The following is a 15,791-nucleotide window of genomic DNA, read 5'->3' on the forward strand; positions in this document are numbered from 1 at the left end:
AAATATTTTTTTTTAAGAGTTAAAAAATGAAGTCAATATTTCTTCATAAAAAATAAAATCATTTTTACTTTTTATGATCAAATATTTACGTTTATTTATTTTTATAGATATATTATTTATTTGTTTATTTAATCTTATAACATTTCTCCGAATTTTTTTAACTTTAAATGGGAAATTTTGATTACATAATGATTGACATTTACCGTAATCTTTCATTTGTTTAACCAATAATGGTAAAAGAATAGATAAAGATTTTTTTTTAATTAATAAAAATAAAATATTTTTTGAGATAATTTTTTATGATATTATTTTATGGTAATATATATTTTTTTCTGATAACTTTCATAAACTTTTTTTTATTTATCATAGTAAATTTATTATTAATAAATAATTACGCTTATCACTTTTACCATTTTGTTACGTACATGATGATCGTCATTTTTTTTTGAAAAGAATCACGTTTTTTTTTTTTTAAAAAAAAAATATATATTAACTTGCCATCCGTGGAGAAGCTAACTGCTTGAAGCTTGAAGCTTGAAACTTATGCCTAAGCCTATACTTAAGTATATGCTTCAAGCTTCACAAGCTTAATATAAAAATGCTGGAAAAGTTTAAGCTAAATTTGGGCATCAAACTAACCATATATTGAATTTCATGGTTAGTATGATCAACAAATTTATTAAAACAATACTACTATTAAAGTTAAACACATTACACAAGCTTTTCGGCATTCTTATCTTCAAGCTAACAAGAACTAGGTTTATTGAGAAGCTAGAAGGTTTTTTATCATGACAAGCCCCTATGAAAAATTTTTATCCAAATATTTACATTATTTCTCCGTGGCATTCATAAAATTTCGTGAAAATGATACATTCACGGATATCCGTGTTAGCAGCAAATCCTATATGAGCTCTATCTCTATGCTGTGTTATAAAGTACACCTAACGGTATGTAAAATAACTAAACTAAACTCGACCCAATACTCGACCCTGCTTTATCATCCCGTGGCTAGCTAATCCTATTAATATAACAATTAAAATAAACAAATCTACATCATAAACTACAAAAAAAACCTAAATACTAACTATTGTGAAATGAATTTGTTACCAGAAAATTTTTTACGTAAAATCACGTGACTTCTCTAAGGCCACGCAAACTAATATTTTTGGTTCACGTAACATTAAAATTTAAAATTGACCCGGGGACCCGGGTTTTATTTTTTATTAAAAAAAAAAATTTTTATTATAAGTCACGTAACTTACTAGTTTATAATTAGATGAATTTCGTTCCAGTTTGTTAAAAATACCTATCATACTGTACATGTACGAATAAGTTACAACTCTGTAACTTTAAAAGATTGGGAAGATTTACCAGTTGAAAAAGAGACAAAAATGAAGGATTTTTCTAATGATATATCAATTTCATGTTTGTCATCTAATTTCTGGGAAGCAGATTTTAAAGTACTATTCATAAATCATAATAATTAAGATTTAACCAATAAAATCACTTGAAAACACGTGAAAAAAAATTTTACATATAAAAATTTTTTGGTCAAATTTTGAAAAAGTGACCCGGCCGGGTGAAGTGAACCAAAAATATTAGTTTGCGTGGCCTAAGATTCTTTATACTTTATCCTCTACTCTCCAACGCTTCTAAAATTTTTTCACCAGAAGGCTATTCTTGACTCTCTTATCACCAATGTCTTTTCCATCCATCACTTTATTTTCATTCTTTAGGCATTTTGTAAAGTCTTCATTTAGCATGGTGTAATATTTCAAAATATCACTTTTTCCACTAAACTTATGATATTACGACCTAATACATTATATTGATTTCCTTGTTTCACCCAGTCTAATACTTTATCTTCTCAAGTCCATACGCCTATCCAATGTCTTTGATGGCTTCTGATCGTCTCCCATTCTATTTCCTTTGAGGTAGCTTTGAAAATATCACCCAACTTCTCTAACTTTCGATTAATTGATTCTGTCATTTCTGTGTTTTCTTCCATATTTTCGGGGTCTTTATATTGTTCATACTTTATTTTTTCGTCTGCCGATATTTATTTATAACCTCAACTACTTCTTCGGTCGCTATATTATCCCGTTTTAGAACATTTTTTTGTGAATTACCATTTTTTTCACATTCGTAGGACATAATATCATCTTGTCTATCTCAACAAGTTCATAAGTGCCAGCTCTGCTTTTTTAACCTCATCTGCATCTGATTCTTCTGATGTTTCTCTTACCCTCCATCTTTTGATCAAATCTACTACCTTTTCTTCATTTATCAGTGATTTCAATCTTTCTACCGTTTTGTTTTTAATTCTATTATCTGCAATTTATCTAACCCCACGTTTTGAGGCGTTCGCGGTGTAGAATTTACCGTAGATGAATTGACCGTCTTGTTAATCTCTTTTCTTCCTTCCGTTTCTATTCCTCTGAAAATCGTCTTAAAATTACGTACACTCCATATTCTCTTTATATCTCTTTCTTTAAATGAAGCTTCTACCGCTAATTCCATAATTTTAGAATCAATAAAATATGCTATAATTTTCCAATTCTTTTGATATTTAATGACCTTGGCAAAAGCGATAGTGTATTTTTGTTGTAGTTTTTTAATGAATTCGTAACTTCCTTCATTTCATCCTCTGTTAAGTCTCTTATTAATTGCCATTTGTCACGTTCTTGCCTAGCTTTGAGACCTGCTGCGGCATCGTACTATTATATAAAAGTTTTACTAATACCTATTCCAAAAGAACCTTTCTGTCAAGTTTTCTCAAAATTTTCGTTCAACAGAATATGTTCTTGCAAATTTATATTTGTGTTGTTGTTTCACTTGAATACGAAATACTTCTTCCTTCCAATATCGCAGAATATCATAAAAAAACATGTCCCGTACTATCTCTTTTTCTCTGTTATCGCTGGAATCTCCACAATCGGCGCCTTCTTCCCTTTTTCTGAAGACTGACATCTATTTTCTGATTTTTTAAATGTGCTCTTCTTATCAGCCTTGATTTTTTAAAGTTTTTCCCCAACTCATTTTAACTTGCTTTATTCGACATATTGTACCATGCAACTGCTCAACCATTCATTCTATGCTTTTATCACACCTTCCTGTATCGCTATCATCTTACATGACCGTGCATTCGCTTTGCCCGTCCTTGCAATTTCTCATTTTCTCTGCCTATGCATTTCATATTGTCCACATATATTTTATGAGCAACTTCCACGCTACTCTCTAATAAAAGCATTATTGTTTCTACCGGAATGTTTATTTCTTGAGTTATGGTATCAAAAACCTTTCTGCTCATTGTTGTTTGTTTAAACACCCGTTCAACATTTTCTTGAATATGTGTCGGCTTCTTGTACCTATCTGTTTAAAGTTTTTTGATAAGAAACTAAATATATCTTTGTAATAAGTGTTAACGAACTCTTTCGGTGTTAAATAAGGGTCCATTTTCTATATTTATTTAAATTTTTTAAATTATTTTGTGATATTTTTTGGTCTTTCACTCTGCAAAATTTTTGGTCAGAGGATCGACAAGAAAGAGTTTTTCAGATAAATTTAATTTACAAAAAGAGAAAAAGATGAATTCAAAATGGAAATTGATTTCCAATTTTTTTTTTAACAAAATTGAGACGAATATTTTTTTTTACAAAAAAGAAAAAATGATAAAATCAATGATCTTTAAATTTTATTTTATTTCAAAAATAGAAAAGGCTAAATTAAAAATAGCAAGTGATTTCCTTTTTAAACAAAAAAAGGTTAGTTTCATCTATACTAACAATATATAAAGGTTCCTACGTTCAAATTGGGAATTATGGTTACCAAAATTATTCATAATTTTTATGATGATCATATCCTGAAATAATACTGACAATTAATCTTTTTTTTACCACACTATGTCACACGAGTGATTGTATGATTTACACAAATCCATAAATAGAATTTTTTTTTTATTCCGGACTTCCACCGTAAAAAATTTTTATTCTTATTTCATTTATTATTTCTAATAATAAAAATAATAACAAAAATGCAAAATAACGAAAATATAAATGAATGGACAAATTGGATTGAGGAGGCTATTATTAAACAACATATTAAATATTATGAGTATGAAAATTTTAAAAATGTTCAAGAAGTTGGTTCCGGAGCATTCGGAAAGGTTTTTCGTGCAAATTGGAAAAATTTTGGTCATTTAGCATTAAAATCATTTTATAATCTAAACGATATTACCTTAAAAGAAATTGTTAATGAAGTAATCAAATATTTTAATTTCATTTTTTTTTAAAAAAAAAATTATTTTTTCGTATACTCTTTTTCGTATTTATTTACTTATTTATTTTCTTAATTTTCTAATTATTATGCGTTTATAATCTAGCTTAAACTTCAACGAGAAGTAGATTTTCATGACAATATTATTCGCTTTTATGGAATCACAAAATTTGAATCAGGTATTTGTAAATATATAAATATCATCATAATAAATAAAATTATGTTTATTTATTTTTTTTATTTATTTTTTTTTTTGTAAAAACTAATAATCGATTCTTTCTTTTTTATCAGAAAATAAAATTGACCAAACAAAGAATTATTTGTTAGTAATGGAATACGCTAACGGTGGTACCCTTCGTGACTATTTAAACGAAAACTTCAATAGACTTAGTTGGGATGATAGGTATAATTTAGCTCATCAATTAGCTTGTTCTGTATTATGTCTACATGATGAAGGGATCGTTCACCGAGATTTGGTATTTTTTTTATAAAGTATTTAAAATATTTTACGAACTAAATTAATATTATTTGTATATTATAATAGCATTCTTGTAATGTGTTGGTTCATAAGAAATCCATCAAGTTGGCGGACTTTGGATTATCAAAAAGAATTGATGAAGCATCGAATTCACAGTCAAAGTTACTTGGTATGGTTCCCTATATTGATCCGAAAGTATTGATGAATAGCAATAATTTAAAATTAAATGAGAAGAGCGATGTATATAGTATCGGCGTTTTATTATGGGAAATATCAAGTGGGAAACCACCATTTCATGAAGAGAAAAATAGGATTGGCTTAATCTATGATATTTCACAAGGACGAAGAGAAGAAATTATTCCTGATACTCCTAATGATTATTCAAATCTTTACATTGGTAAATACTGTTTCATTATATTATTTGTTTTACTTATTAAAGTCATTATTTTAACCAAATTCTTTAATTATTAGAATGTTGGAATAATGAACCAAGTAAACGACCAAATATGCATGAGGTTGTTAATAGATTAGGAGTATTTATTCCAGATTCAAATAGCACAACAATTGATCAACAGAATGACATATCTGATCAAACTTATCCTACGCCAAATGAAAATCTAACTCCAAATAGTGCAGGAAATTCATCACATGGAGAATTATCCAAAATGATCCAAAATTTCACTAATATGAATACAAGTGAAATAGATAGTATGTCTACAAAAGAACAAATTAATGAAAATATTTCGTCTGAGAATTATTTTAGCATTGTGATTAACGAAATAGTTGATCTTATTTTTAAAGAAAACATTAAAGATAATAGGAATGTAAAACAGCATGTTATTGATTATTTGAATAATCATAATGTAAATTCAAAAGAAATTTATAATTGGTTATTAAATAATCAAAACAATTCAGAATCTATTTTTTTACTTGGTTATTTTAATTATGTGGGAATTGGATCAACCAAAGATGAAGAGAAAGCATTTAATTTATTTATTAATGCATCAAAACAGGATCATACATTAGCACAATATTGTGTTGGACTATGTTATCAATTTGGAAATGGAATTACAAAAAATGAAAAACTTGCATTTGAATATTATGAAAAAGTAGCTAATAAAGATTATGCAAATGGACAATTTAAATTAGGTTGGTTTTATAAAAATGGAGTAAGTGTCAATAAAGATTTAAAAATGGCTGTGTATTGGTATGAAAAAGCTGCAGATAATGGACATTTAAAAGCTATGCATAACCTTGGCCTCTCATATGAAAATGGAGATGGTGTTGATAAAAATAATCAAAAAGCTTTTGAATTATTCAAACAATCAGCTGAAGGAGGACATTCAGGTGGAATAATGATGTTAGCTTATTGTTATGGTAGTGGAATTGGAATTAATATTGATAGACAAAAAGCAGTTGAATTATATCAGAAAGCTGCAAATTTAGGAAGTAAGGTAGCTCAATATAATCTTGCAAACATGTATAAAGATGGAGATGGTGTTGATAAAAATAATCAAAAAGCTTTTGAATTATTCAAACAATCAGCTGAAGGAGGACATTCAGGTGGAATAATGATGTTAGCTTATTGTTACGATAATGGAATTGGAATTAATTTTGATAAACAAAAAGCAGTTGAATTATATCAGAAAGCTGCAAATTTAGGACATGAGGTAGCTCAATATAATCTTGCAAACATGTATAAAGCAGGAGTTGGGATTGAAAAAGATTTAGATAAAGCAATTTATTGGTATGAACAATCAGCTAAACAAGGATATATAGATGCTCAAACTAGATTAAAAGAACTCAAGAAAAATTAGAATTCTAAACAAATTTATGATGTAAATTATTTAAGAAAAAATTTTTTTTTATTGTATTTATAATTGTACCATTACATAGGAAAATAAACACGGTAATTTTAAACATTAGTATTTTTTAAATTACGTAGTATTAAATTTTATAATATTAAATTGAATATAATAAATGTGTATTCTTGTTAAAGTTAAACGTTTAAAACTATTGTACTCCTCAAAAAAAAAAAATTGTTTAGCCTTAATTAAATATTAATTATTTTTTGTGAAAAACCTCTGATATCTTTACAAAATACCTTCATTACTTTTTAACTAAATAGCCGATTACATATCTTTAATATTCTTAAAAAATTCTTACATTACAATAATCACATTATCTTGAAATATAAAGATGTAAAGATAAAGCACCTAATGTGCAACAATAGCATTTCCCGAAATTCCAACTTTTTTACTTTGACTATTTTATTAGCGAATAATTCTACAGGACCATTTCAATAAGTAGAGTTTGGTTGAATTTTTTGGGTCAAAATTCATATATTATACCGTAATAGATTTAGTATTAATAATGACAATCAAGTATGATGTAAGCAACACGTAATTCAGTTAAATTCAATTTGTATGAAAAAAAAAAATCACGAGTAATTTTATTTTCAACAATGATAACTTTAACATATTAATTGTATTCGCAAAACTGCGAATTACAGCATAACCGATTATGACTTTGATGCATATTTATATTGAAAAGCAATTTAAAGTACATATAATAACATAAATTTTTGGTTTTAAATGACAATAATTTATCGGAATGAAATAATATAACAAAATAAATTTACTTTGAACAGCTTTTTTATAATGAATTATATATTGTATTGTGTTGTAAAAAGTTTATTAGTCAAAATTCTTTAACAATTTTTTAAAAATAAATATTTACGTGATGTCACAGTTACTGAATTTTTTCTGCTGCATGTTAATGTTCATTCTATAAACTTCCACGCAAGCCTCATGCAAATCGATAATTACACTGTGACTTTTTGTTTATTATAACTATTGTTTCAAGCAAAAAATTCTGTATATCAGGTTATCAATTACAATGAAAACTTTCGATAATATACTGTAACGTAAAAAATCTACATAATGTTAAATTTTTAAATAAACCATTTAATTTACCTTAACTGATTTGGAATTTAGTCCATTATTAAGATTTCACCAATAAATTCTGGTATAAGACAAAATTTTTAAATAATTTTAGGATGAGTTAAAAAGGAATTAACCTAGTAATGTATTGGTATGATACTTCACGTAAATAATTTAAATCTGTTTATTATGTACACGTGATGAAATTTTGTCGGATTTTTTCTAACGAAAAAGTTTAGTTTATTAATATTTCATCATGTGATCGGCCGTAGCAAGAACGGTGAAAAAATTTCGCTTTTTTTAAAACCGAAATCTTTTTTGTTTTTTTTCAGGTTCTTTTCTTTATTCGATTTTTCTTTTAATACAGTATTTCGATTTTTAATTTTTTTCCCTTTGTAACCTATATAGTAACTCTTTAAATTTGAATCATGATCGGATCGATAATGTAGTATTGCGAAAGCACCTTTTTACTAATATTTTATTTTTTCCTAATTTTATTTTGTTCTTTGCTTTAGGTTTGATCTGTCCAGTGTTGCGATGTAATCGAAATAATTTTTTCTTTTAAATGAATATATTTTATATAATTTTATTTATTTAATATAATAAAATTTTAATCAATTTTTATTTTTCATTCACATTATAATTATAAATAAATGAAAATTTTGAATTAACATTATGTAATAACCAATTTTCCTAAATATATATCAGAAATTACATCATGTTGATTAAATTCATTAATCCTGTTGAAACGCAACAGATTACAACTAATATATTATTAAAAATATTTTTAATAATATAATACTAGCAATATTAAATTAAATGAAAATATACTGTCACGTACTTTTTTTTTCAATTTACAATTCCAATTTTTAGATTATTTATATTTTAAATGGTTCGTGGTAGATTTTTTTCTCGTTCAGTATCTGTAATAAACCGTTATGATTATAATCATAACTATCACGGCGGCAACTATTACGGCGTACATAAACAAAGAAAATGAAAATAGGTTTAGATTAGAACGAATAAAATCAATGATTCCATTGTTATTTATTTAAATATAAACTTACCAGTATATTATATAAACTTATTAAAGCAAGAGAAAAATATCATCATGTACAAATATAAACATAAACAAAAAAGATTCTAAGAAATAATGACATATACGATTTCAAGATGTTCGAATAATATTTTGATTTTTAAACAATTAAATGTAAATACTATTAGCTACAATATAAAAAAAAAAAATTTTAAATTTTCCCAATAACGAATTCGATGTTATTAATGAAACTACTAAATATTGAAATAAATCTCGTTTAATGTAAATATATGATCGACACATACCTGCCTAATACGATAAAAATTTAAAAATTTCTTGGCATCATCTGCCTTAACGAACGATATGACGTAATCATTATTTTATGCTGCATAAGCGTGACTCAAAAAATTACACAAATTAAATTTTGTGAAATTTGTGCCACTAACACAAACTTGAATATTTATAAAATAGTACAAATTATTTTTTTCTTTATAAAGTTAATTTACACAGTAAAATAATTTTTTTTTTTATACTTAAATACTTAAACAAAACATAAAATGTCTAATACTGAACTTAAAGAAGTTATTGGTAATTCAAATGAATGGATTAATTGGATTGATGAATCTATTGAGAAAGAACAAATTAAATATTACGATTATAAATATTTTAATAATATTCAAGAAATTGGTTCTGAAAGTATTGGAAAGGTCTATCGCGCAAATTGGAAAAATTCTAATGATTATTTAACGTTAAAATCTTTTTTTAAATTTGATATCACGGCAAAGGAAATTGTTAATGAAGTAACTATAATATAAATATTTCTATCTTTATAATATGATAATGTACATTGCTTTTCTAATTACAATTTTTATTTGTTTTTTAGTTTAAACTTCAGCGTGAAGTGGATTTTCATGAAAATATAATTCATTTTTATGGTATTACAACAGGTACAGTATTACAAAAATATTATAATCATTATTTTATAAAGATGAATAAAATCTAAAATTATTATTTTTTTTTTTTCAAAAGAAAACCAAAGTGATAATTCAAAAAAATATTTGATAGTGATGGAATATACCGATAGTGGTACCCTTCGAAATTATTTAAGTGAACGTTTTGAAAATCTCACTTGGAATGATAAATTAAATCTGGCATTTCAATTAGCTGATGCTATATCATATTTACATGATAAAGAAATCATGCATCATGATTTGGTAGGTTATATACAGTACCTATTTACGACTTAATATATTACATTGTAAGATTATATACTTAATACAATTATTTATTTTATTTATTATATTTAATAATAGAATTCAAATAATATTTTAGTTCATAAGAATACAATCAAATTGGCTGACTTTGGATTGTCAAAAAGGATTAAAAAATTACTTAATCTAAACTTATTTGAAATGGTCGCCTACATTGATCCACAAATGTTTAATAGAAAAGATGACAGCAATAACCAAATACAAGTATATTCATTAAATAAAAAGAGCGACATATACAGTATTGGCGTACTTTTATGGGAAATATCTAGTGGACGACCACCTTTTTATAACAAACCAGATGTTGTTGATTTGGCTACAGAAATATTACAAGGTCTCAGAGAATCATCTGTTCCAAATACACCCAAAGATTATGTAAAAATATATACTGGTAAAATACAAATAAATTTAATTATGATTAATTATAATAGTATTATTATTATTTACAGATTTATTTTATTATATTTAGATTGTTGGAATAATGAACCGGATGATCGTCCAAATATCAACAAAGTTGTTACTAAATTAAACGTAATTATTTCTAATGTAGAAGATATTCAATTATCAAGTGAACTACTTAAATCAAATATTGAAGTACCTGAAAATACTATTATTAATGGGAAAATATCTCAAATTATTCAAAATTTTAATAAGATAAATGTAAAAGAAATAAAACCTTCAATTTCATCAAATTTAATTATAGATGATTTTGAATTAATAGTTATTGAGATGATTCTTCTTCTTGAAAATATAGTAATAGAAAGAAAAAAATATGAAATTATTATTTATCTTAATAATCATAATATAACTACAAAAGAAATTTATAATTGGTTATTAAATGATCAGAATAATTCAAATTCAATTTTTTTACTTGGAGTATTTAATCATTTTGGTATTGAAATTAATATTAATAATCAAAAAGCATTTGAATTATATCAAAATGCAGCAAATTTAGGAAATGTATTTGGAATAACTAGTTTAGGATATTGTTATAATAAAGGTGTTGGAACTAATATTGATGAACAAAAAGCATTTGAAATGTATCAAAAAGCTGCAAATTTAGGAAATCCACGTGGAATGAATAATTTAGGTACTTGTTATATAAATGGATTTGGTTCTATTATTGATAATAATAAGGCATTTAAATTATATGAAGAAGCTGCAAGTTTAGGAAATATACTTGGAATAAGTAATTTAGGTTATTGTTATGAAAATGGTATTGGAACTAATATTAATGAACAAAAAGCATTTGAATATTATCAAGAAGCAGCAAATTTAGGTGATAATGAAGCTCAATATTATCTTGCTTTAATGTATGAAAATGGTGAAGTGGTTAAAATGGATATAAATCAAGCAATTTATTGGTATAATAAATCTGCTGAACAAGGAGATCTAGATGCTCAAATTAAATTAAATGAATTATTACTAGATTTGTAAAATTTTTAAAAATTACAGGTTTATAATAAATTAAAAGATATTTAGCCATCTTGACAAATTATTATATCTGACATGATGTCTAGAAATCAACCGGTATGATGTCATCATGATTTCGATGGTTTGCGATTAGGATCCACTTTATTATTCTTCATATAATTTTTAAATTATAAAATTTTTTTTGAAAGTGTGGGCTGGAATTTTAGGTCGTTAATAGTTTAATACTATCTGGTTAAAAGTTGTTTGCTAACTTTTATATCTATAATTTATAATTATGAGTTTCCACGCTTTCTAAAAATCAACTCCACAGGTTTGGACAATTTTTTTGTAATAACATGATTTTTAACCCTTGGTTATTTATACTTATTAAACCGTATAAAAAAACCCTCTTTTTATTATATTTATAAAAAATTTGACCTTTTTCTTTATTAAAATAAAAAAAAAAACTTTTTATTAATTAATTAAAAAATTTAACAAATCAATGTAAAAACTTTATTGATCAGAGCCCTTAACCTGTTCGGAGCTCTACCGGATTTTTATAATAAAAAAAAGCATAAAAAAAAAAGTTTGTTACACGGAATAATTTAAATAAAATAGTAATATATTCAATAAAATTCTTTTGATAATTCTAATTTTTTTTTAAAGATCCACAATCTGTCATAAAATTCTTCCTATTTGATCGCTCAACGATAGTGGCACAAATGGTCGCATTGGTATAAGAACAAACTTTTTTATAATGTATAATTTCTAGATTGAATTATCAATGTATGGCCCGCCGTAAGCACGGAAAGGTTGATGAAAAATCATCATGGTGCATGATGATTTTTCACCATGTTGCATGATGGCTTTTCATCATGATTAATGATGACTTTTCACCATAATTTATGATGACTTTCACCATGTAACGAATAATTTTCATCATGTTTCCTAATACAGAATTGTTCAATATCCAAAAATAGCTTACCATGCCACTGGTTTTTTATATTGCAAATTTAGTAAATTTTAAGATTTTCTTTTACAAATTTGGAAATTTACCGATCCTTTTATGGAAAGCCGTCCTTGACAAAAGGTTGATGTCCAAACATCATGAAATATAATGTTTAGACATCATGATGGTATGTCTAGACATCATGTTTGTATGGAAAGCCGTCCTTGACAAAAGGTTGATATCCAAACATCATGAAATATAATATTTAGACATCATGATGGTATGTCTAGACATCATGTTTGATATATGTAGGATGATGTTTGTACATTATTTAACATGATGTGAAAGACATCAACCGACATGATGTCTAGACATCATGCTGATCAAATTACCAAATATAGTATATTTATGAGTTACACAAAATAAAATTTACTATATTTGGTAACATGATGTCTAAGACATCATGTCGGTTGATGCTTGAGCATCATGTTGAATGATGTACAAACATTATTCTACATATATCAAACATGATGTCTAGACATTATCCAACATGATGTCTGGATATCAACCTTTTGTCAAGGATGGCTTTCCCTATGTTTGATATATGTAGGATGATGTTTGTACATTATTTAACATGATGTCTAGACATCGTGCTGATCAAATTACCAAATATAGTATATTTTATAAGTACACAAAATAAAATTTACTATATTTGATAACATGATGTCTAAGACACATTATCCAACATGATGTCTGGATATCAACCTTTTGTCAAGGATGGCTTTCCATATGGTAAGCTATTTTTGGCTATTGAACAAAACATGATGAAAATTATTTGTCACATGGTGAAAATTATTCATCTTATGGTAAAAAGTCATCATAAATCATGATGAAAAATCATCACTAAACATGGTGAAAAGTCATCACATAAACATGGTGAAAAGTCATCATTAATCATGATGAAAAGTCATCATGCAATATGATGAAAAGTCATTATGCAACATGGTGAAAAATCATCATGCATCATGATGATTTTTCATCAACCTTTCTGTGCTTATATCAATGTACAACAAATATCCCAATTGAGCGAAAAAGTGAATATATTTGGAAATGATCTAATCATTTCAATCTCTCTTTTTACGCCCATAATAACTTTGTGCAACCAACGGATATATATATATATATATATATATATATATATATGAATTGTCGCTCCGAGTTATATAATAAATTTACCATATTTTGACGTAACTTCCAATACCTTTCCCCTTTTCCCCTCACTCTCAATATGGCATGTTCAAAGTTATTTTCAGGAGATTTACCAGAGTTAATAAACGAAATTATTCAATATTTTCATTATGATTATAAAACACTACATTCATGTATATTTGTTAATAGATTATGGTGTCGTTTAGCAATCCCATTATTATGGGAAGATCCATTTTCAATTAAATTTCCTAAAAATTATTACTTTATTGAAATTTATTTGAATAATTTGAATGATGATGATAAAGTAAAATTAAATGAATATATAATTCATAATGAATTGTTTCCTTTAAACACATTATTTAATTATCCTAGATTTATTAAACATTTAGATGCATATAAAGTTAGTAATTCTATCGAAAAATGGGTTAAAACTATTATGAATTCAACAATTAAAGAGCAACATTCAAACTATTCTATAACAAATGCAAATTTATCACTTTCACAAATTATAAAATTAATTTTTTGGTCATTAATTCTATTATTCATTAAAAATGAAGCCAATTTGCATAGTTTTAAAGTTACAACATGTATTGGATATAGTAATGAGATTATTGAATTAATCTTACAAAATCGTAATTTCATTTATAATATTAAAAATTTAGCACTTAAACTTGATAAAGCAAATGATAACATAATAAAATTTTTAGAATTTCTCTGTTCTAATTGTAATTCAATTTCATCCCTTTATTTTCCACTTCCTTCATATAATAATTATCCAATAATTGAAAAATATTTATCACAAATAATTAAATCTCAAGAAAATCTTAAAAAGATTTCATTTGGTTATGGTTATGGATGCTCCTTATATCATCCTTTATTATCTTTAAATAATCTTAATTGTTCAAATACATTAAATACAATTATATTTTATTATATTAATTTTAAAAATATAAATGTATTAAGTGAAGTATTTAATCAATTAAATGTTTTAGAATCAATTCATATTGTTTATTGTTATCATCTAGATTCTAAATTTATTCAACAAATTAATAATATTATTAAACCATTTAAATTGAAATCTTTATTTTTGGATGGAGTGAATTATGAATTATTAGAACCATTAATGCAAAAGTCTGGTAATTATTTAGAAAGTTTTGGATTTTATCACGATGGATCACAAAAATTATTACAATTAATTATTAAGTATTGTAACAAAATTAAATTTTTATTTCCTATTTGGACGAATAATCAGTTTATTTATTTATTATTCAATATAATTGAAAATATTAAACAAAATCTTAATTATCTTTCAATTGATCATCGCGGTCATAATACTAGTTCAACTATATTACAAAATTTAGGACAAATTCTTCCTTTTAAATTAGAATATTTGAATTTATGTCTTAATTTGATTAATACAAATGATTTGAGATTCTTTTTAAAAAATTCTCAAAATATTTTTATTAAAAAATTATTAATTAAAAATACAATGAATGAAAATTGTCAAAATAATATTTTTCCATATATAAAAGAATATATTATGAAAAAGAAACGAATTAAGTATTTAGCTATTAGAGAAATTCTTTGTAGTAAAAGTGAAGACTTATTTTTTTCGAAAGATAAAGTAAAGGAATTTGAATTATATGGTATTCAAGTTTTAAATTATGATGATTTTGTTATTGATATTTATAGTTTTATAATAGAAACTTATTAGCTATATAGTAATATAGTTATGCAATTTACAGTATTATGACATATACGTATACTGTATAATCATGGGATGAAGTGCGCATATTCTAGTTATATTGTATAATTAAGTATAAAAGAATTATTTTTGTAGAAAAACATTAATAAATAAAAATAAAGTTAAATTGAGAAAAGTTTCTCCGTTCAAATATTAATAATGCGTTTTATTCAATTTACTAATTAAATGTAATAAAGCTGATGAAAGATTAAAAAAATTCAAAAATATTAAATATGAATATCAAATATGGATTGATCATTTAATCAATAGAAATATAAATATGAAAGACTTAAACGTAAAGCATTATACATTTTTTTTTTTGATCATTATTTTACGTAATTTAAAATTATTTATCTTAATTTTATTTTAGCACAACGGATTAATGATAACTGGTTAATTAACCAATTAAGACAATTAACCGGTTAAGGAATCTTAAAATCAAGGTTAACCGGTTAAAACTAATTTGACCATAATTCT

The 15,791-nt window shown here is 25.1% G+C and overlaps 4 protein-coding genes across 4 annotated transcripts; 3 read left to right on the top strand and 1 right to left on the bottom strand.

The window, feature by feature from the left end:
• Window positions 1–3,124: 3,124 nt before the first annotated feature.
• OCT59_024021 (uncharacterized protein) lies at window positions 3,125–3,456 on the bottom strand (the record flags this gene model as incomplete). Its single annotated transcript, XM_066135118.1, has 2 exons — window positions 3,125–3,368; window positions 3,431–3,456. The coding sequence occupies 2 exons, from the start codon at window positions 3,454–3,456 to the stop codon at window positions 3,125–3,127; spliced, it is 270 nt and encodes an 89-aa protein (XP_065991173.1).
• Window positions 3,457–4,033: 577 nt separating this feature from the next.
• On the top strand, window positions 4,034–6,687 carry OCT59_024022 (uncharacterized protein; the record flags this gene model as incomplete). The annotated part of the gene is made up of 5 exons (XM_025331198.2): window positions 4,034–4,258; window positions 4,382–4,454; window positions 4,567–4,751; window positions 4,820–5,150; window positions 5,225–6,687. The coding sequence occupies 5 exons, from the start codon at window positions 4,034–4,036 to the stop codon at window positions 6,568–6,570; spliced, it is 2,160 nt and encodes a 719-aa protein (XP_025171410.2). The 3' UTR covers window positions 6,571–6,687.
• A 2,601-nt stretch (window positions 6,688–9,288) lies between these two features.
• Window positions 9,289–11,436, top strand: OCT59_024023 (uncharacterized protein; the record flags this gene model as incomplete). Its single annotated transcript, XM_025332484.2, has 5 exons — window positions 9,289–9,531; window positions 9,615–9,678; window positions 9,761–9,945; window positions 10,045–10,390; window positions 10,469–11,436. The coding sequence occupies 5 exons, from the start codon at window positions 9,289–9,291 to the stop codon at window positions 11,434–11,436; spliced, it is 1,806 nt and encodes a 601-aa protein (XP_025171411.1).
• A 2,213-nt stretch (window positions 11,437–13,649) lies between these two features.
• On the top strand, window positions 13,650–15,284 carry OCT59_024024 (uncharacterized protein; the record flags this gene model as incomplete). Its single annotated transcript, XM_025332485.2, has 1 exon — window positions 13,650–15,284. The coding sequence occupies one exon, from the start codon at window positions 13,650–13,652 to the stop codon at window positions 15,282–15,284; it is 1,635 nt and encodes a 544-aa protein (XP_025171412.1).
• Between the last annotated feature and the right edge of the window lie 507 nt (window positions 15,285–15,791).

Source organism: Rhizophagus irregularis, chromosome 4 (assembly GCF_026210795.1).
Source record: "Rhizophagus irregularis chromosome 4, complete sequence".
NCBI lineage: Eukaryota > Fungi > Glomeromycota > Glomeromycetes > Glomerales > Glomeraceae > Rhizophagus > Rhizophagus irregularis.